The sequence below is a fragment of the Miniopterus schreibersii genome (assembly GCF_964146895.1).
Source record: "Miniopterus schreibersii genome assembly, chromosome: 11".
In the NCBI taxonomy this organism is placed as follows: Eukaryota; Metazoa; Chordata; class Mammalia; order Chiroptera; family Miniopteridae; genus Miniopterus; species Miniopterus schreibersii.
The window spans coordinates 30,514,509-30,536,092 of record NC_138111.1 but is presented as its reverse complement, the minus strand read 5'-3'; the positions used below and the strand labels follow the sequence as shown (position 1 = coordinate 30,536,092).

At 40.2% G+C, this 21,584-nt stretch overlaps 1 protein-coding gene across 5 annotated transcripts in view; it reads left to right on the top strand.

The window, feature by feature from the left end:
* Window positions 1–21,584, top strand: part of NTRK2 (neurotrophic receptor tyrosine kinase 2) — a 288,783-nt gene that overhangs the window by 144,469 nt on the left and 122,730 nt on the right. For 3 of the 5 annotated variants that reach the window (XM_081151278.1, XM_081151279.1, XM_081151282.1), the window contains 2 exons: window positions 14,248–14,295; window positions 19,794–19,982. In XM_081151278.1, the coding sequence (XP_081007404.1) occupies window positions 14,248–14,295; window positions 19,794–19,982 (237 nt within the window). The remainder of the gene's footprint in view (window positions 1–14,247; window positions 14,296–19,793; window positions 19,983–21,584) is intronic. The other 2 variants (XM_081151280.1, XM_081151281.1) reach the window with 1 other exon arrangement.

The window sequence follows — 21,584 nt, the reverse complement described above, 5'->3', positions numbered from 1 at the left end:
AACAGATACAAACAGGCAGCTGCAGCTTGTTGGGATTCAAAACAACAACAAAGGGGCTAGTTAAATATTTGAATAGCTAAAGTATATGTCTATTCATTCCCATAGAAATTGCTAAAATAGGCTGTCCTCCCATCTCCAGAGGAGTCAAAGTCTTTGAAATCCCAAAGCCTTTCATCCTGTCAAACAGGCTGTTGAAGAACAGAACATTTACATCTCCGTAAGAGGCCAGTTCAACATCAGTGGTAATAAAACTTGGGTGCATGGCAGGATTCCAGAATATGGTACCCATTCATTCCAGCCTCTGGTGATACAGGACTGACTTATTGACAATTAGCCTACTATTGCCCCATCCCTGTATTAGTTTGGCATCTTACTATAACAAATGTTTCGAACAATAAATATACCATCAGAGAGTAAATGCCAAGCTCTAGATATGACTTTTTATCCAAGGCTCACAAACTGTGACCAGGATACATCTTTGGCTCTTTTCTGTTGGATTGTCTCAACTGGAGACAAGCTTTTCTCTCATAGTTGTAGCAAAGATGACTTCCATCCACTCCTGATGGTGCATCATTCCAGATGCCCATCCAGCAGGAAAGAGAACATCACTACTCCAATCTTTGTACACATATTCTAGGCTTGGTTTTGATCAGACTAACTTTAATCACATGCCAATTCTTTAAACAACTACTGTGGGCAGGGAATGGAATTATGCTGATTTTTTATGCCTGAGCCATTGGTTCCATCTTGAATCACATTGGCTGTCTGGGATTGGGTGGATAACCAAATGAAAATCATTACCAGTTGAGGAGGAAGGAGTGGATACAGACTGGCAATCCAGACAACAGCAGCAGCAACAACAACAGCAACTAAAACAAACAGTATCAGTCTGCTCAGCCACCGTAACAAAATATCACAGGTTGGGTGGCCTAAACAACAGACATGTATTTTCCCATAGTCCAGGAGCCTAGAAGTCCAAGAATCAAGGTGCACCCAGTAAGTTTCCTGGTGAGGGCCCTCTTCCTGGTTTGCAGACGTCCACCATTTCACTATGTCCTCATATGGCCTTTGGTCTGTGGCAGAGAGAGAGAGAGAGAGAGAGAGAGAGAGAGAGAGAGAGAGGGAGGAAGCTTTGGAGTCTTTTCTCATAAGGACACCAGACTTATAAGATTAGGAATCCACCCTGATGACTTCATTTAACCTTCATTACCTCCTAAAGGCCTAAATGCACCCACCTTGGGAATTATGGATTCAACATATAAATTTTGGGGGTATACAATTTAGTAAAGAACACACAAAAGTGATAATCCACACCTATGCATCTCTAATTAATCGTGTTTTACATGGGCTTTTATCCATCAAGTATCTGTTTTTGTGGTCTGAGAGTAAATGTGTTTAAGTAGATTCTAATATGCACTGTGAAGAACACACAGCCATGCATCCAATCATGTTGCATCTATTTAATGACCATGAATTTAGGGACAAAGAAAGTTCCTGGAGATTAACATTTTGTTATGATTATAGAACTAGGAAAAAATTTGAGAATCACCAGACAAGAGACCGTGTGCATTTTTGAAACTCCTCTTTTAGAAATGCCTTTAGTGAAATGTTATGAGCACCACAAAAAAGGCAGAGGCCTGAAACTGTAGAATCAGACTCCCTGACATTTTGAATAATGGTGATGTGGCCCAGCTTACTCACCCACATATTCCATTTGACCTGGCTCCAGATGATCTTTGACAATTAGAATATCAGAATTTATCCCCAGATAATGAAGATTTGCACAGTTGGCGGACTCTACTACATTAATGAAAGATGATTCCCTGAAAGAAGCTCTGAAAATGTAACAAACAGGGGCGGTATCTTTGAAATAGATACAACAGAAGGCATGGCCTTCTAAGGGGATTGTTTGTAAGGTCACATCTCTTATTTCTTAGTATGTTACAATGAGTTTTTAAAAACTTTGTGCCTTTATTGTTAGCATTTATTTATTATGTATTTATGTACACATCAGGGTATGCTTTAGGGAGTACATATTTGGGTGTATACTCTCTTAACCATACATATTGAGCCTTTTTATAAAATAAAAGCATATATCTTTATAGATAAGACCATCTTTTAATAAGACTCACTTGGACCTTCACTGTTGTATCAGTCAGAATAGGCTAGGTTATGTTGTAGAAACAAATAACCCTTGAAACAGAAAAGATTACTCCTCTTTATGCTGCATGGACAACACAGGTTGGCAGGGCACTGTCTTCATCTTAGCCTCTCGGGAACCCAGAACTTTACGATACTACCATCCAAACAGGAGGCTTCATGGTTCTCTGTGGCAGGATAAAGAGGAAGTAGAAAGCCCAGTTAATTTAAATTAAATATGACTATTAAATCTACTGCCTAGGAGTGACACATGGGATTTCTGCTCCCTTCTCATTGGCAAAAGCAAGCAACATGGATTGATGGTGATAATGGGGGTAGGGTAGGGTGGGGTCCAAGCCTCTGCTGGGCCAGGAAGGGGAGGTGAGCAGTATAGCATTTAACACAACCACGAACCTATTTTACCAAATTTGGCTCTTGATCTAAGAAGGCAAAGAGGAAAAGTTGGAATTCGTTCATTTATTTATTCAATAAATCTTTATTGAGCACCTAAAATGCACCAGGCCCTGTACTCAGTGGTAGAAGTACAATGGAGAGACGAGATGGAAATATTTGTTGCTCATGAAGAACTTGGGGGGAAGTTACAACAAGTAAAGAGATAATTAAAATTCAGAATGAGAGAAGCTATGATGGGAAAAGACAGTGTGCTTTAGAAATACGGAGAACAGTAGTCAACAGTGATGAATGTTTACTGCTGTTGTCTGTCTGTGCTTTACAACTCAGTTTCTACTATTTTTGTGCATGCCTTATGCCCTATTTATAAATTCTTCTATTTGAACCTAATCCAGTTGAGATATTTGTTGGTGCCTACCATGTGAAAAGTACCGTCATTGACACTGTTGTGTTATGAAGCTTATGGAAGAGGGTGAAGAATTGAATTAGAAGATTTTTCAACTCAGAGTATTTCAAGTCTAATAGGAGAAACAAGAATATGTAAATAATTAATACAGTGAAGAATGTGGTTTTTACCATGAGAGACAAGCAACCCACATGTCAGTTTATGATTGGGGAAAAGAAAGGTGCTTCATGATGGAATGACTTTTAAGATGGATTTGGTTGAATAAATGGGGTTTAATGATCAAAGATGGAACTTTAAGGTTATATTTCAGGTAGAGAAAAACAGTGGTGCAAAGACACAAAATTTGGAAGCTCCATAGAGGTAGGGGCTGTGATTATTGTATTCTATTCTTTATTACATACCCATTTATCACATTGTTTAGCTTCTATCAGGTGAATGAATTAATGAATAAATGGGAAAATTCAAGGCATGTTTAAGAAATGCAGACTAACAGTTTCACTGGGATCTGATGTATTTTAAAGGGAGTCATAAGTGATTAAGCTGGGGTCAGGTCAAGGTTTCAAATGCCATTGAGCCTTTGGGCCTTTATTATTTACTTACCCCCATGTTTATATAATACCAGAGTGTTTACAGTGGTCTCACATACCCATCAGCTCACGATCCTAAAACAGCCCCATCAGGTGGCCAAGGCAGTAATTATTGCTCTGAGAAGAGACTCAGGTAGACCAAGTCACTGTCAGGCTGTCAGGAAATGGTGAGTCCAACACTGAAACTCAAAGCTTAGAGTCCAAGTCCAGTTTCTGTCCCTTCACCCTGTATTGACCCTCTGTTCTGGGGTCAGAATGGCACTTTTCGGTGTTTGGGAGCAATAGAAGTGACCATATCAGAGCTGTTTCTTGTGAGGTACAAGGTAAACTGAGAGAAAGGGACTGGCAGCAAGGTCACCAGTGACAAGAACATGGGAATAACACGAGAAAAGACTAAACTCCCACAGGGACAGTGAGTGTAGACAAGCTCGGGTTTCCTTTTAACAGAGATGAAAGGTTTTAAGATTAATTCCACTCTGCTGACATGATCCAGGACAGTCTTTCTCAGTCTCGACACCACTGACACTTTACACCTTACATTCTTTGTTGTGGGAAGCTTTCCTGTGCATTGTTGGTCATTTAGCAGCACCCTTGGCCTTTAACCATTAAGTGCGAGTAGCACACACCCTCCACCTTATTTCTCGCATTGCAACAACCAAAGTGTCTCTGGCCATTGCCAATTTCCCCCTGGGAGGCAAAATGGCCCTTATTTGAGAGCTACTGACCTAGCCAGTCAATTTTGATTAGTTTCCAGAAAATCAGTGGATCTTAAAGAGCATATTGGGCAGTTAGTGGGGAAACACTAAAGAAAGAAATACAGTTTCATCTTATGGGTTTAAGTTTCTTCCCCTGACAGTGAGTCACCACTTCAAGTGATACTAAACATGGTGGCCAATCATTAATTTGTGCAACTGGCATTGAATTTTAAATAATGGGTTTTAATTTTGTTCTACTTAGGGTCATTTTATTCAATTATTTTTATTCAACACCCAGCTTTAGGAGTGCATATAATCCTGTTATGTCCTATTCCATTATAGGAACTTCTTAATAGAAGAGCACACAGTCCTAAAATTAAAATAAATATCTTGGCTATTGCATTGGCCTTACACATTTCCTGACCTTGGCTGGATTCAAGAGTGTGGATTGGGGTGGTGAATGAGAAGGGAGACAGTAGCTCTTTGAAGAGAACAACAAAGATGCTGAAGGATGACGAGAAGCAGGTCATCATGTTAGATTGCAGGGAAAGGTTTGCATACAGCTGACAATGGAAAATACCCTGTAGTGAGAATCATGGCTGGAAACCCTACCATGCTCTTCTCCCTTCAAAATTTCATAATACACCACACACAAAAATTCCTACATAATGCTTTGCATTAGTTATAACAAATGTTGGTTAAGAGGAACTAAAAAAATAATTTGCATGTTTTATATATATGAATATAAATGATGCAAGCATAAATATGAATATAACTATAAATATGTAGCAGCAGTTGCATAGACATTTTTCAAATGCATTTAATGTGACAACAAACCTTGTGCAAAGAAGGATGGAAAGAATAGCCTTCCTTTATTTTGGCCTCACTTTGTAATGGGTCACAATGGACAGGTCTGAGCAAATCAAGGATGTCTGAGTCATTGTTTAGGGTTTCCATGGAAACAAAAGCTCATGGGAATTTGGCATAAAGTGTATGCCCGTCTCTATGGGCCTGTTGCTCTCTTTGAAGGCTACTGACACCACTTCTAAGATCATTCCCTGAGAATCGTCCAATTTTCTTCCCAAAGACTTGCTCCCTGTGCTCCACCAACATTGCTTTGCAGAGAATTTGGGGCAAAGGTCAAACAGTCCTTCACTCAACATTAAGGCAGTGTGAACAGGGAAATTTTTTGCATGTGCATCCAGACATCACCTGGCTTCCATGAAGGGAGCTTGTGACAAATAAAAAAAAGTCTTCATGGAGCATTTTGAGCTCTCCCTGGGATGTAGAGTAGAAAGGCAAAGCTTTGATATGATTCTCTCATGTCTGTCATTTCTTACTAGTAAGTAGAGGTTGCCCCTGCTTTTCTCAAAGTTCCAAGCTTGGAAACAAATTATTTGGCATTCCAGGTTCCATTTTTTACCCACCCAGGAAAGATTTTGACCACTTTTGTTAAAGAAAAAGCCTTCAGAATTTACAATAGATTTAAATAACCCAACACTTTGTACAGTTTAATTGTGAATGACTAAGCTGTAAGCCAGCTGACCTTTCTTTGAAGTAGTCCACATGTTCAGAATGAAAGGTGAATTAGTTGGAAATTTTATTTTCTCAAAATTAAATGTCTGAAATATGGGGTGAGGATATTTTGCCACATTCCAAGCAAGTCTATTTTCATCTATTCTTATTTAAGCCTTCTGAACTTTGTCTGTAGGACTTAAGGCTCTGGTCTGCTTTTATTTTATTTATTAATGCTGCTATAGAAGCTGACCAATTTTCCCTAATTAAAATAACATCTAATCTCTAGTAAGTTCCTGGCATATAGCAAGTATTTAGTAAGTACTGCTTTTTAAAATTGCTTTTGCAGAGCACTGGTCCTTCTCTCAAGATAAGGATATAGTGACCCCAAAGCATCTGAGTGTTATTTAGCAAGAGAAAATCTAGGCCAGTTTACTGAGTGTTTTTCTTTAAATTGAGCATGATCTCGCATTCCCGAAATACCCTGGAAAGCTATATGAGGCCATGTGGCAGTCTATTCTCAGTCATATGTGCCTGATGATTAGTACTATAAACTGCTAGAGCTTGAACAAGCCTTCAGTGCCATGTCTCAACCTCTGTCTTTGTGGAGTGGGAAATAAAGTCTTTGCAGGGGGAGAATGACTCTCCCAAGGTCATACTGTTCCTTTCTGGCAGTGGCTAGAGACAACCCACATCTGCCATGTAGTCCAGTGTCTTTATTTCATACTCTTACCTGGAGTGCTGAGTTCTAAGTACTGCTCACCTTTATTTTTTAATTTTTATTTACTTTTTAAATATATCTTTATTGATTTCAGAGAGGAAGGGAGAGGGAGAGAGATAGAAACATCAATGATGAGAGAGAATCATTGATCGGCTGCTTCCTGCAAGGCCCCCCACTGGAGATCGAGCCCGCAACCTGGCATGTTTCCCAACCGGGAATTGAACCGAGATCTCCTGGATCATATGTCAATGCTCAACCGCTGAGCCATGCCTGGCAGGGCAGTACTGCTCACCTTTAAAGACTGTCTTTGGTGAGGTTCCATTGGAGGGCCACAGATGAATCAGGAAGGTAGCAAATATATTTGCAAAACATAGTGGTTTTATGTTGGGTGCATAGTTTGCATATTGGCATTTTTATTAAACTCGCTGTACTTCGTATTGTTATGCATTTTAAAAATTGTTCTAATTCATTCATAACAAGTGGTTATTGAAGCTCTGTGCAAGGCACTAGAGAAAGTGGTGAGTACACAGGCAAGATCTTTGCAGCAAATACTTTGGTGATTCACACATGTCCTCTCAGCTCTTACTGTCTCTGTACTTGCCCATGGTATCGTGCCAAAATCACCCATGACTCTCTGTCTAAGGGCTTCCTCTTAGCCAGAAGCCCTCAGCCAGTGACAGATGGTAGTTGGAGGGTCAGTGATCCAACTTCCTCACCTTTTGGATGGGATATCTCTGAGGTACTTTCTATACCATCGCCCCAGGTTCCCCAGGAATTTGAATTCTAGTTGTCCTCAGTGTAAGCCGCTGGGAAATGTATCCATCATGGGCTTCCCTCCCCTCCCTGTGTTACTTCCTCCCCTCTAGTGTTTCTTGGGTCCCTTCCTCATAAACTGCCTTCTCTTGAATCCTTGTGTAGGAGTTGGTTTCCAGGAGAGCCTTCTCTAAGATGGTCACTGCTTTCCTGGAGCTCAAGTTCTAGTAAAGGACACAGACAATACACAATAAATTAAATAAATAAGGTGATTTATTGGTACATACTGAGAAGGACGAGATGATTGTGAGAGAGGAGGGGCTGAAAGAGACTCTGGTTAAAGTGATGAGGTTGGGGCCATTCAGAGGATGTGATAGTTGACCTGAAACCTGAAGGAGGAGAAGTGGTTAGGCATAAAAAGAGCCAAGAAGATGATTCTGGGAAGAGGCAAGAAAAAGTGCAAAGTGAGCAGGAACAAGAAAGAGGCCTCTGTGGCTGTTGATGAAACAGAGAAGTGAGGGGCCTGGGAGGGTTGGCTGAGGCCACGTCATGCAGGACTCCACAGTGATGATCAAAAGTCTACACTAAATGCAACAAAAAACCTTTAAAGGATGTGAAGCAGGGAAATGCAATAATCTGATTTATATGAGAAAATGATTACTCTGGCAGCTCTGTGGAGAAGAGATTAGGGGAGGCAAGAATAGAGCAGTTGAGTTAGGAGGCTGCTGCGGAAATCGAGGTGACAGATGATAGATGGTTCCCAGCACCCAGATCAAATGTTGATAGGGACTATGATTAAATAGAATGTAAATGCAGAATACATATGAGTTTATATCTTTGTTTCTAAAACCATTTATATGTATTTCAGTGGTCCTTAACATTTGGGGGTTAAGAAGACTTTGACAATAGAATGAAATCTGTGGACTTTCAAAAAAAATGCAAATAAATATGGATACACAAATTTGAATTTTGTGAAGAGGGTTGGGAAGTCATGGAGTCAGTTAATTAAAGCCTCAAATAAATAAATAGATAAATAAATGTAAGATCTAATTTACATATATTATTTTCAGGTGTACAAGATAATGATTCTATTTTTTGTATATATTGCAAAATGATCACCACAATAAGTCTAGTTAACATCCATCACCTCACATAGTTACAAATTTCTTTTTCTTGTGATGAGAATTTTTAAGATCTGCTCTCTTAGCAACTTTGAAATATGCAATACAGTATTATTAACTATAGTCGCCATGTTGTACATTACATCACAGGACTTAGTCATGTTATAACTGGAAGCTTGTACCTTTTGACCCCTTTGACCTTTTTCTACCATTCCCCCCATCAACCACCAATTTGTTTACTGTATCTTTGAGATTACTCTCTCTCTCTCATTCTCTCTCTCTCTTTAGAGTCCACATATAAGTGAGATGATATGGTATTTGTCTTTTTCTGACTTGTTTGCTTAGCATAATGCTCTCAAAGTCCATCCACGTTGTCACAAATTGCAAGATTTCCTTCTCTTTTATGGCTGAATAATATTTCATTGTATACATAGATCACAATTTCTTTATCCATTCATCCATTGATGAATACTTAGGGTTGCTTCCGTATCTTGGCTATTGTAAATAGTGCTACAATGAACAAGAGGGTGCATATATCTTTTTGAGTTAGGGTTTTCCTTTCCTTCAGGTAAATATCAGAAGCGAAATTGCTGGTTCATATGGTAGTTTTATTTTTAATTTTTTTGAGGAACTTCCATACTGCTTTTCATAATGGCTGCACCAATATATATATATTTTTCTTTGTGTGTATGTGTTAGGGTAGACTCCCTACCATGGTAAATAAGTCCCAAAGTGGATACTGGTTCAAACACAATAGTTTAATTTTTGCATATGAATGAGAGTTGGGATAAATAGCTTCACTGGACCTCAGTAGAATAACAGTTTCTACACCCTCTACACTCACTGGGAGAGTTAGTAGGGAATTTCTCTGCTAACTTCAAGTCATAAATTCCAAGTTTGATATAAATGCTGTCCTCATTCTGGATAGGTAGAAGGAGGAAGCATGAGGTAGCATACATGGGAACTCTTGATGGGCCAGACCCAGAAATGGTACCCACCGCTCTGCTCACTGTCCATTGGCTATAATTCAATGATATGGCCACAACTAACTTCAAGGAGGGCTGGTTAATTTAGTCTATCTGTGGGCCCAGGAAAAAAAGGGAGAAAACAAAGGTTTCAGAGAGCAGTTAGCAGTTTTAGCTAAAATACACGTATTTTTCTTTATATTCTTCACATTGGAAGAATGTTCAATGTTACTTGGAGACGAGTATAATTAAGTCTCATTGGAGTCTGAAGGAAGGGAAGGGATGAAGCCAATGAAAGTAGGTCAAGAGGATTCCAGGACCCTTTGAATCATGATTTCTACAACCAATTTAACTCAAAGCAAGCCCACTCCTAGTCAGTGGACATGGGATTTCTATAAAGGTTGTGTCCTTAAGTGAAAGATTAAGATTAAATTGAAGTGGAAACTTGGCCCCAAACTACACTGTTCAGTGGCCCGAGGAACTGGAATTAATTTGAAGCAAACTATTACTCACTTTGATTGTGTGTTGGTTGGAAAGGGAGATGCTTATATTGTCAGCAAAGCATCCATTGTATTAATTTTCCCTCCACTCCAGCGGCCAGTACTCCTAGTTCTTTGCTTGAGGTAGAAGGCATTTGGCTACTCCATTAAGCGCTTATTGAGCATCTATTCTGTGTTCAGCACTGGCTGGTCCACACCTTACTCGAAGCAAAGGCAGCCCAGAGATCCTCTTTCATGTGTGCTTTAGGGAGTGGATATGACCATAAGAAACGAGGGAAAGTACATTTCTGTCATGAATCATATTTTCCCACTTGCTTCCATTAGGATGTTAGAGATGCTTTTCTTGGGGGTGGAGGGTGGTGAGTCTTGCCTTAAAATATAAATAAATTACATTTTAGAACACAGGAAATTTTAGTTTCTCCAGAGTTAAAAGGGAGGGAAGCTGATTTTCTCCTGACATACTAAAATGATTTTTATGACACTTAAAAAAGAAAAAATCCAGAAATTGCATTCTCTGGAATCAGATCCCTTCTAACAATCTCTTTTAGTGTCTGTGCAAGTCAGCACCCACAGGGAAGATTAGGTTTCTCCATGTTGCCTGTTATTTGCTCCCTCCTCTGATTCTCAATGGCATCATAAATATTCCTTTTCAACCCCCTAAATTTTTGCTGTTTCCTTTGGGAGATGTTTGAAAAGCAATCTTTATTGCCATTTATATTATTTAGTTTAAGTTTCATCTTAGAGTTGTTCATGGGTTAATGTGCCATTTTAAAAAAACATGTTTCTCTTCCCTGGTCAAGGAAGGCTGAACTTTCTTCAATATCAGTTGGATTGAATTGGTTCATTTTATAATTTAGACTCTTTTTTGGTCTAGATTCCGAAAGGAGTTTCTCTAAGCTCGCTGTGACTACATTTGCTTTTGAAGGAGCCTTTTATTTTGCAGTGAATAAAGTGTCTATTATTAAACAGAATAGAAAACAATGCTTGGCAAGACTCGACTCCCAGTGGATGAAACATCGCAGGAAATTGAGAAATTGTTTCTTTTTGGCCTTGTGGGAAAATTTTGCTGGTGAAATTTAGTATTAAGTTTTAAGACTACTGCTTAAATCCTTCAAGAAAGAGCTGTCAGACAGGGGACAGCTTCCGGGGTGGGGGAGGGGAGCAGAGGTACCAATGTGACCTTGGTAATCTGCTCATAAATTTTCCAAGTATCCTGAGGTACGGTCAAGAAGGCTGTATTCTTACATAATAATTGTGTTACTGTTGAAGAGAACTTAGACACCTTTTAGCAATTTAGGAATAAGTTTGTCAAAAGTTAGCTTCAGTTGCATGCCCTTCCGTTTGTTCCTGGAAAACAGGGTGTTTTGTGTGTACAAAACAAGAAATGTGTCCCCGGTACAGCGTCTGGCTTCTGCTCTCCCATTAAACCATGGGTTCTTGAACTTGGGCAAATCTACTTTGGGCATTAGACATGTGTTCTGAGGTCTGAACACCAGTCCCCACATAGACGTCTTATTTGGGATTTGTGGCTCACACCCGTGAGACTGTCAGTTTAACCCCCTAGCCCTGTTTCCTTTCTAAGCTCCTTGGAGACACCGTGGGCAGTATCACCATACGTCTCATTGTCCAAACCCCTAACTTTCATTGTTTACTTCCCATACTTCCCTCCACTTGCAATTCATCACCATGTCCTCTTGATCTCCCTAAATATGCCTGATAGCCATCCCTTCCCTTCCCCATCCCACCTCCCAGGACCTGGTTCAGGCCACTGTCCTCTCATGCCTTGATTTCTCTAGAAACCTCCTTACCAGCCTCGTGCCCTAAGTTTTGCCTTCTTATAATCCTGTCTGCCTCTGCAGCCAAAATTACTTTTCTAAAACTAATCTTGATCATGTTCCTGCCTAGCCTGAGATTTCTTGTTTTGGGGTAGGGGCTGGGCTACGAATAAAATTTAAACTCTTGGCTTAGCCTTTATTTTTTTCTAAGTTTCCTTTGCTTTCAGTCACATCAGCCCCTGACACAGGCAGGACTGCCCGTGTTAGCCATGACTGGGCTGCTTACACTGAGAATGCCCCTCTGCTTTCTCTCATTCTTGGTTAATTCGAATCCATGGTCCAGAAACCAGAGAACTCTCCCCTCCCCCTCCCTGAAATGGATAGATGCGCCTCCTTGGAGTCCCATGCACCCTGGACATACTTCTAGGGTAGCTGATCTTCGATTGTAAGCTCCTAGAGTGTAGGCCACACAGCTCATTTCTCTTTGAATCCTCTGGTATTCCTGTTGAATAAGTAAATGAGAATAAATGACTACTTATGCTTTTTTATATACAAAATTAAATCCTGATTGTAATGTTGTAAACTTTGGCTACTTTTTGGCTATTTTTGGAAAGGCAATTATGAAAGATTTTTTTTTTAAATTAAAAAAACCCTGGATTTGTCATCAGAAGGCTGAGTCACTATGAGCTGTGACTTGCTAAGTCTATCAGCCTCCCTGAGTCTCAAGTCCTTGTCAATGAACAGAGGATACTATATTAAAGGGTTTGGCTGAGGACCAATGGAGGAATGTCCATGGTGGGGGCAATACTTGGTGAGTGATAATGACTGCACGGGTGTTATCTGCCTTATTTTGATTATTTCCATATCTGCAGTCCTCCCTACTGCACCCATGCCAAACACCAGCCCAGGAGCCATAAAGTGTGAGTGGCTTCATGTGGCACAGGTCGGGGTGGGTATTTGCCAGGTCTCTATTCAGTTAGGTGGAGACATACCAAGGGCAAGGACAGAAGTAGGTCCTTAGCTTTCCCATTGGAAATACACTCCTACCTTCTCACACGCTGTTGGTGACAGTAAGGCCAGGTATAGTGGGACAGCAATTGATAATATATGTTGAGAACCTTAACAATATTCATCCCCTTTGACCCTAATTGCATTTCTAAGATTTACCTTGAGGGAATGATTTTTGAAAATGGGGATGGGAATACCTAAGACAAGGAAAGCTGTTCCTTGCAGTTGTGTTTATAAGAGTTAATGATTATAAATAAGTTGATGTGTAAATCAGTGGGGGGCTGCTATGGCAGTGTCCTTCAGTGGGTCTATAAGATGGAAACATGATTTTGAAACATGCTCAGGTGAAATAAGCAGTCTTAAAAATTCAACTTACGGTTTAATTAAAACGGTGTAAATCAAACAAACATAGAAAACAAAAAGTAATAAGTAGGAAAATACACTCTGTTCTGAAAGGGATTAGTCGTAGTTAAGAAATCCATGGCCAGCCCTGCCTCCCTGGACCGAGGACCAGTGAATGAGGTCCACTGTCTTCTGTGCAAAGGAATCTTTATTCAGCTTTGAATAGAGGCCAGACCTTCATCCTGTCTTCTAAAACCTGGAAGAAAGCATTCGGAGGAATATCAATCAGAAGTAAAAACTGGCTTAGAGTTTGGAGAGTGAAAGTCCTGGAATACCAAGGAAGGAAGAGCTAAACACAGTATACCTGAAAAAAATAGTAATCATGACAACAACTTTGTAAGGCACTTTAGAGTATGCAAAGGGTTTTATATACTTTGTTTCATTTAAATTGGCCCCTCTTCTACATAGCTTTTTATCCTAATTCTTATAAAAATCACTACAGATCTAAAAAGCTGAGAAACACTGTTACTTAGTTGGTCTCCATTCATTTATTGGCCTTGTGTCCAGGGATTTCCCACTGTGCAGAATTCACTTTGATCCCAGCAGAAATTACCTAGAAGGGAACAGTAGGGCCCAGGACACAAATAGACATTTCACTGTGGCTTTCTTCACTGGAGACCTGCAAACATTTGGCAGACTTTTCTTACGCATGCCAGTGGAAGCTTGTGTAGTAAGAGGCACAGATCTGCCGTGAGCTGCCCACCGTCACACAGCAAGTCAGTTGTGGAATCCATGTGGAATTGATTCCCTTTTTCCCCCTCGAACCCCCGTCCAGCCCTAGTGTCAGTTCTCCCACGGGATGTCGTGTTCCTCTTTTACTGCCTGTCTTAGCTGCAGAAAAGATCTGCCTTCTCTTCTTATATTTGCACTTGGCTGAGGTTCAGAACCTTCGTGCATTTGCCAGATGCGTTGTGTATTTTCACCTGGCAACTTTTTTGTTCTGTTCGATACTTTGGGGGAAGAGAGAAAGTGAGAAAGGAAGAAAACTGCTCAGAGCTTTTAACCCTGGGTTTTGGTCATTTTTCTTGAAGACAGGCAGTTGTCCCTTATCTGACTTGAGCTTTCATGTTCTCAGGATGAGAACTTGATCTTTACACAAAAATCCAAGGGTTGGGTGTTTGAGAGGAAGCTTCCGTCCCTAGTGGAACTTTGCAAGGGAGTTGGAGTTATTTTACTAAGGACAGTGTTGACTACCTCTGGTTTACGCTTCTCTTTCAAAGTTTATTTTATGTTTTGTTGTGGTTTTCAGATTTCTCAGGGATTGGATTTGGGAAAGTAAAATCAAGACAAGGTGTTGGTAAGTAGTTACTCCTTCTTTGGATAAGTAATGAGCTTGTGTTTAATTCAGGTGAAACTGCTTGGTTCTCTTCATACTTGTTGGCCCTTGATTCACTTTTTGTGTGTGTCCCTGGTTTCTGATTTGCTGAAGAAAGAGACCTAGAATTTTTCCAGAAAAGGCATAACTGTTGCTAATTGATTCAGTACATGGTTTTGTGTTTTTGAAGTTGCCTTGTTTTTACCCTCTAGGGATGTGTCAACTGTCACCCAGTTCTAGGTTGTTGATGCATTTCTAAGAAGGTTAAGGAAATAAAATACAACTGTACTACAGCTCCATGCACAGCAAAGTTAGCTGAACATGCATGTCTGGAAAAGCGTGGGTCTTAACTTTCTCTCGTTGGCCGTGGTGTAATAAATTTCTGAATTGGTAAATCAGCTGTTTGTTTATGACCATTTCTCTTTCAAAACAAGACTAACATCCAGACACTATGATTTGTGCTTGATTGCATTTGATTCCTTGCAATTGTGTTGACAATTGAAAAGCAGAGCTTATAGCTAGCAGATGAGTGCAGATAATGCATCTCATCTCTAGGATTGAAATCAGGTGTGATCTCCCGGGACCTCCAATTTGTTCAGTATTTTCTATGGGTACAGAGACAATGAAGAAGAATTGCTTAGAAGGCATGAAAAGACAGACTCCCTTCCATTTGCATGTGCATTTCCAAGATCTAGCCATCTTGGGCATCTGTTAGTTAGTTTTTATTTTGGTTGCAAGGTTGGCTATAGGTAAAATTGCAAAGTACAAGAGGTATACTAGTGTCATGGGAACTTTCAGTTCTGAGCCATCCACCCCATATGTGTTTATCCATCCATATGAGGAACACTGTTTCATTTCCCTTTTTGAGCTTGATATCAGTCAGTTTGACCCTTAGCTAGCCCCATGAATTCCAAGGGAAAAGCTCTTAACCAGCAAAGAGAAAGTGGAGATGTGGCGAAGTTGGAACATTAAACTCAACCACCTCAGGATTTATTGGTGACTCCCCAGGGAAGATTTCAGGTACAGCTGACCATAGGCATTTTGCAATACCAGGGAGTGTCCTGCTGGGCAGTCTTGAAGGTGCCCTGTTTTATGGCTTGTGCTGTGTGTGTGTGTGTGTTTGTGTGTGTGTGTATATGGTTTGTGTGTGTGTGTGTGTGTGTATGAACTTCCCAACAACAGTGCTGTGTGATGGGATCTTCCCTTCATTAAATAGCAAATCACTGCAATACTTAAACATTTTTCAGGCCCCTTTGCCCTGCAGAGAGCTGCTGGTTCCCAGAAAGCTTCGATAACAGGATTTCACCCTTTTAGGCCACAGCAAAATAACCCTTCAGAACTATTCTTCAGTTACAGTTCACCAGAGGTGCTGCTGCTTTAAAATGTTGGTTTTGTGATTATTCAGGTATGGTGAGGCCAATAGGTCAGGAGACAAATGCCATCAATGAAAAGATAGCTCATTATTCACAGTTCCCAAGAGGAGAGGTCACGCCATATCACAGGGGAGCCACAGGGAGGAGCACCTGGGTCAGTTAGGAGGCAGGGGGAGTGAGGGAAAAACACAGACTAGAACTTTTATTGTGGTTTCCTCAGGAAGGACTGGGCGAGGCAGGGTAAGCAGGTTGAGGATTGGATGGTTTGGGGAACTTCAGTGAGTTCTGGGGTGTAGGAGCTGCCCCTCATTGTCTGATACCTGGCTCTGGGGCAATGAGGCGTGTGGATAATGGCCTGGAGTATAGTAACTTGATAAGGAATGTGGTTGGGGTGTAGATTATGGATTAGTTGGCTTGTATATGAAAGGTACACTCAGAGGCTAATTCTTTACTATTTGTAGGAACTGGCTAACCCTGGGTGGGGCAGTCCCTCCAATGTCATCAAGGCCCAAGATGTTGAAGCCTGAAAATACAGATAATAAAAGACAGGCTAATACAGCTGCTCAAGAACAGTAGTCTCTTCCCTTGCCCTGAAGGTGTTGTTGGTCCTGGGAGATGAAACTCCTTCCCCAGGTGACCTTCATTGATTCTCATCATAAGAAATAAGCCTAAGTTAGGTTTAGAAAGGCCTGTAATGTGTTACCCAGCAGCTCTGATAGAAGAATAAATGTCTCTTTGAACTTGAGACATATTTTTTAAAGGAGGCTAAAAATGTTTCTAGGCCTAAGTCATATTTGTCAGCGCAGTAATTAGAACTCCCTACTCCAAACTCAGCAAACTGCACATACCCAACAATTTAAAACTTTTTTATTAATCTTATAAGATATTTTCTCAAGTCCTCGTATGAATTCCTTATTACACTGCGATGTGCCCCGACTGGGCTTCTGTATGTCTTTTCTCGTGTCTCCTCAGTCACATGCACAGACACACAGTGACACATCGTGTGACATGCACAGACAGGCTGCTGTCAAATTATATAGACATTCATTGTCCCCGTTGAGAGCTTTCTTTCTCCCTTCCCAACTTCACTGAGCTCCATTAGATCAGAATGTTCCTAGAAAAATGGGCTGAATTCCTGCAACCTTGAGAGGCACATCAATCTGCCAGGATTTGGAGCATCAATAATGAAGAACACAGCACTGGAATTAATATTCCAACTGATAAATGGTTGAGGTTTGTATGTCCGTCAGATTTGTCAACAGTGACTACCTGGCAAAGTGAAAAGGCTTTTGAAAAATTTCCTCTGGGGCTTTATACCACAGAGTCAGGGATTTTAAACAGAGCGGCCAGGGGAAGGAAAGGATGTCCTGTGGTGGAGGAAGGGACACAAAGAACAAGTCTCTGAGTTGATCTCTTTAAGTTAGGGCCCCACTGTGTGCATGGCAGATGATTCAGAGCTCAGATTCCTGGAGGAATCTCAACGTTGTCTCCTAGGTATCAATCTGAAATGATGAGATGCTACGGGAATGTTGATAGTCTGACTTGGGCCAAAAGAATCAGAGACGAAGGTAACTGGGATCAGTATGTTTCTACTTGTTGCAGGGGCTCCAGAAGCAAATATCCCTGGCCTTTAGACAGCATATAAAGTATTTGAACATGATAATTCCTGTATTTCTGAGGGTAAACGTGTAGCCTAGAATCTGTTGAGAAATGTGTGACCCTGCCGCTCAGCGAGCTCAAGCAGTAGCCTACTTGGGCAACCCCGAAGAGGGGACAGCTGCACAGGGAACAGAGTGAGGGAGCCAGCGGGGGTAGAGAAGGGGGTTACTGACAAGATGCAGAAACCTTAGCACAACACATTTCTATTTTCCATGTCTGGGTTTAAGCTCTGAGTGATCTAGGCCTGCCAGAAAGCAAATCATAAAACAGGGATGGTTAAGGATACTAGAAGGAATTTGTCTTGTCTTTATTCTTGGCAGAATTTCTGCTCTTTGCTGACACCAGCGAGCTAGGCACAGGACGAGCACAACTGGGGAGATTGCCTTTGCTTTGAGTGTTCTGTGGCTTCTAAATTGGCTGTGTGAGGACTTGTTTGTGGAATTAAGCCAGAGTGTATCATTAAAGGCATCTTAAATGAACATCCCCTTGAGAGAATGCTTTAAAAATTACCTATAATAGCAGTTGGCTGCTTCCTGCATAGTTTGTTTAAGATTCAGCTAGCTGGGGACTGTCCAATTGTTATCACTACATACTGTGGTAATCCCCATATGAAGGGGAAAACGGATTTTGAATTGGGAGATGGATTACTATGATATTTCAGAGGGGATTTAAAAATGTACGATGCAACAGCTTTTGTTTTTAGGATTGTGGTGCTTCTCGTTGAGATAGTTAAGTGTGAGGGAAGAGGTAAAGAATGGGTGGATGGGCTGAGACGTGCATCCTGGGGGTGCATGAATAAGCCTTCTCTTGCTCAGGAAGTTGTGCTTTTCCCTGGTACTCCTTTGCCGTGGCTGTGTACTCGATCCTGCCCTGTCCCTGCCTCCCTTTTGTCTTCCTCATTATTTTCTCCCTCTCTTCCTCTTGGCTTATGCCAGGATTCCTGGCCAGTGGTTGCTTTCTGCAAGACCCTGCACCCCCTCAGTGCACTGCAAAAACACACGTCATAAATACATGTCTAGGGGGCTTTGTCTGCTTTTCATGTATGAATGTCTACCATGAGCCGCCGAGATATTAATTGTTTTGAAGCCTTCATATAGACCTTTATGTTCGAGAATCTATTTTCTGTTGTAACAGTATGGGTTTAGTGGTCAATGGATTAATATTTTAGATAAGACACAGTAGACCGTGTTTATGGGCATATATATTCTGAGACTCTGGACTAGAAAGTTAAAGTGTCATATAAAAAATGCTATGGTTATTGCTTTAGTTGTAAAAATATCCATAGAGTGACTCTATAAATAAAAAATATTATGGCTAAAGGTAAGGCAGGTAAATTGCTGTGGGATTGAGCCATTATTTTGCAGGCAAAAGTGGTACAGCTACGGACAGAATATACAGAGAGAGAAATAGAGTAATAGGAAAGTCCAATGTAATTCTAGTCCACCCATTGTAAGGTCACTTAGTAATACCTAGTAACAATTCATACTCATGAAGCACATTTAAATTTACAATACATTTTCATATCAGTAGTCTCATAAAATAACAAGCAGGTATCATTTTGCACATTTTACAAATGTAAGTGGATGCAGAGGAATAAAGAAGGTAAGTAACTTGTCCAAAGAGTAGAGAAAGGAACTGGGGTCTTTGAGCTCCTAGTACGTCTTTCAGTACACTGTGAAACAGGATCTTAGATTGATGTTGGGAGCGTCAATGAGCGAGTGTTCTAAAGATGTTCAGAGAACAGAGAGGAAGGCTGCATATTAAATTACAGAAGAAGGAAGTACTGAAATTGGAACACTCACATGTTGCAGGTAGGAATATAAAATGGTGCAGCCACTTTGGAAAACAGTTTGGTAGTTCCTCAAAAAGTTAAACTGAGAGTTGCCATATGACCCAGCAAGCCCACCCAAGAGAAATGAAAACATATGTCTAAACAAAATCTTATACTTGAATTCTCATAGCAGCATGATTCACAATAGCCTCAAAGTTGAAACAACCCTAAATATCCATCATTTGGTGACTAGGTCAACAAAATGTGGCATATCCATACAATGAAATATTATTTGGCAAGGAAAAGGAATAAAATAATGACACATGCTACAGTGTGAATGAAGCTTAAAAACATTAGGCTAAGTGAAAAAAACTGTTCCAAAAAATCACATAGTGTGAATCCATTTACACAAAATTTTCAGAGTAGATAAATTTATAGAGATAGAAAGTAAATTTATAGATGCCTAGGGCTGGGCGTGGGGAGAATGGGGAATGACAGATATTTAGAATGTTTACAATGTCCTAAAATTAGATTATAGTGATGCTTACACAACTCTCTGAATATACTAAAACCCACTGAATTGAACATTTTAAATGGGTGAATTTTATGTATATGAATTACAACTCAACAAAAGCATTAAAAATTACAGGAGGATATGTATTTTTTTCCAACTCCAGGCCCAGCTTCAGTTATCAGCAATGATGATGACTCTGCCAGCCCACTCCACCACATCTCCAATGGGAGTAATACCCCATCATCTTCAGAGGGTGGCCCCGATGCTGTCATTATTGGAATGACCAAGATCCCTGTCATTGAAAATCCCCAGTACTTTGGCATCACCAACAGTCAGCTCAAGCCAGACACATGTAAGTACAGCTGTTCATACTTATTGGCCCATTTGCTGCATAGCTGTATATAAAGCGTGCTTATCAGAATCCTTGGCAAGGATGACTCTGGGGAGGAAGGCAATGAAATGTCTGAGGATTTTGGGGGCTTTGGGAACATGGAATATATTCTTTAGTTTGTTGCTTATGGAATTCTCAGGGCGTGTCTCCTGCTGGGCTTGGAACTGTGGGCAATTACTGGCTTCTCTTGGGATCCATTTTCCAAAAGCATTTGTCAACATGAAGTTGGAATCAAGGCATGTTTATCTTGAAAAATATACAGAAAGAAACCAGAAGTATCATTAGAATGAAACATATCAGTTATAGAAGACAGGCAATTGGTAGGATTTAAATTTGGTTTATTGAAAATAATTAAAATATACACTATAGGTAGTCAGGAGGCACTATGTTGCACACAGGTGGTTTCAAATTCTGGTAGTTCTGTATTCTTTGTTCAGTGCTAGTTCTCAGCATGAAACTTGTTGTGATGCCATGATAGCAAAGAGACATATTAAGTATGCTGACTTATAATTTTCAGAACCAAATGAACCCATTAGCCTCTTTTGAAAGCTTGTAATTTTTTCAGGGACTTTTACTCTATTTTGTGAGCCATTGTTCAAATATAAAAAATGGAGCACAGCCTTAAGGACAGCAAAGAATAAAACCACAATAGACAAACAGGCCTTATGCCATTGGAACTCTAGACCTTCCCTCACAATGAAAGAGGAGCTATGAAGGTAGAACATTAGGTGGCCCAGATCCTAGGGGTTCCCTGGCACTGAATAATGGGTATCTTCTGTCTTTTTGCATGTTCTCACCCCACTTTAAATGCTGTTATCCTGCCTCAGAGGTGTGGTGAGACTATTGTGGTGGTACTTGGGGACTTACTTTCCACAAAGAGGATTAGCAGTGAGTTTCAGATCTGTTCACATATGAGGAAACACATGTTATTTCCTCCTATTTATTCAAATTTATCCTGATATGTTTAATAATGGATTTGAATTTAATTGTTAGGAAGAAAAGAATTATAAGCTTGTAATATGTGAGATTGGACCCCACCATAGGTTTCCTTTGAATATGTAATATGACAAGATAAATATAATTGCAGATCTGAAGAATATTGAGCTTCCTGAAATAAAATGTATTAATTAAAATCAAGGTATTTTTAATTCTAACATTGTAATTATGGTATGAATAAGATGAGTAGAGGCATTGCTTAAAAATGTGCATTCTTTGTTGAGATAGCATCCTCCAAAGGTCCTTGAAATACCCTGCATACATACGAGTCAAATATCAAATAAGGCAAAGCAGGATATTATGGAGAGAGACGCTGTCATCATTTTGATTGTTCTCCCTAGGAACAAAGTACTTTGACAGTCCTGTCACCACCAGTATCAGTCTGTATAAAGTACTTCAGATAGCCTGCGGCCGTATTATAATTAAAGTTGACTAAAATCAACCTGTCCTCAAAAGTTTGCTCTCCTTCATTGATAGAGGAAAAATAAAGCTGATAAAACTGAATAATCAAGAAGATAGTATCAGCTCAAGAAGTCCAATAAGAGAACAAATGACCAAGCAAGCAAG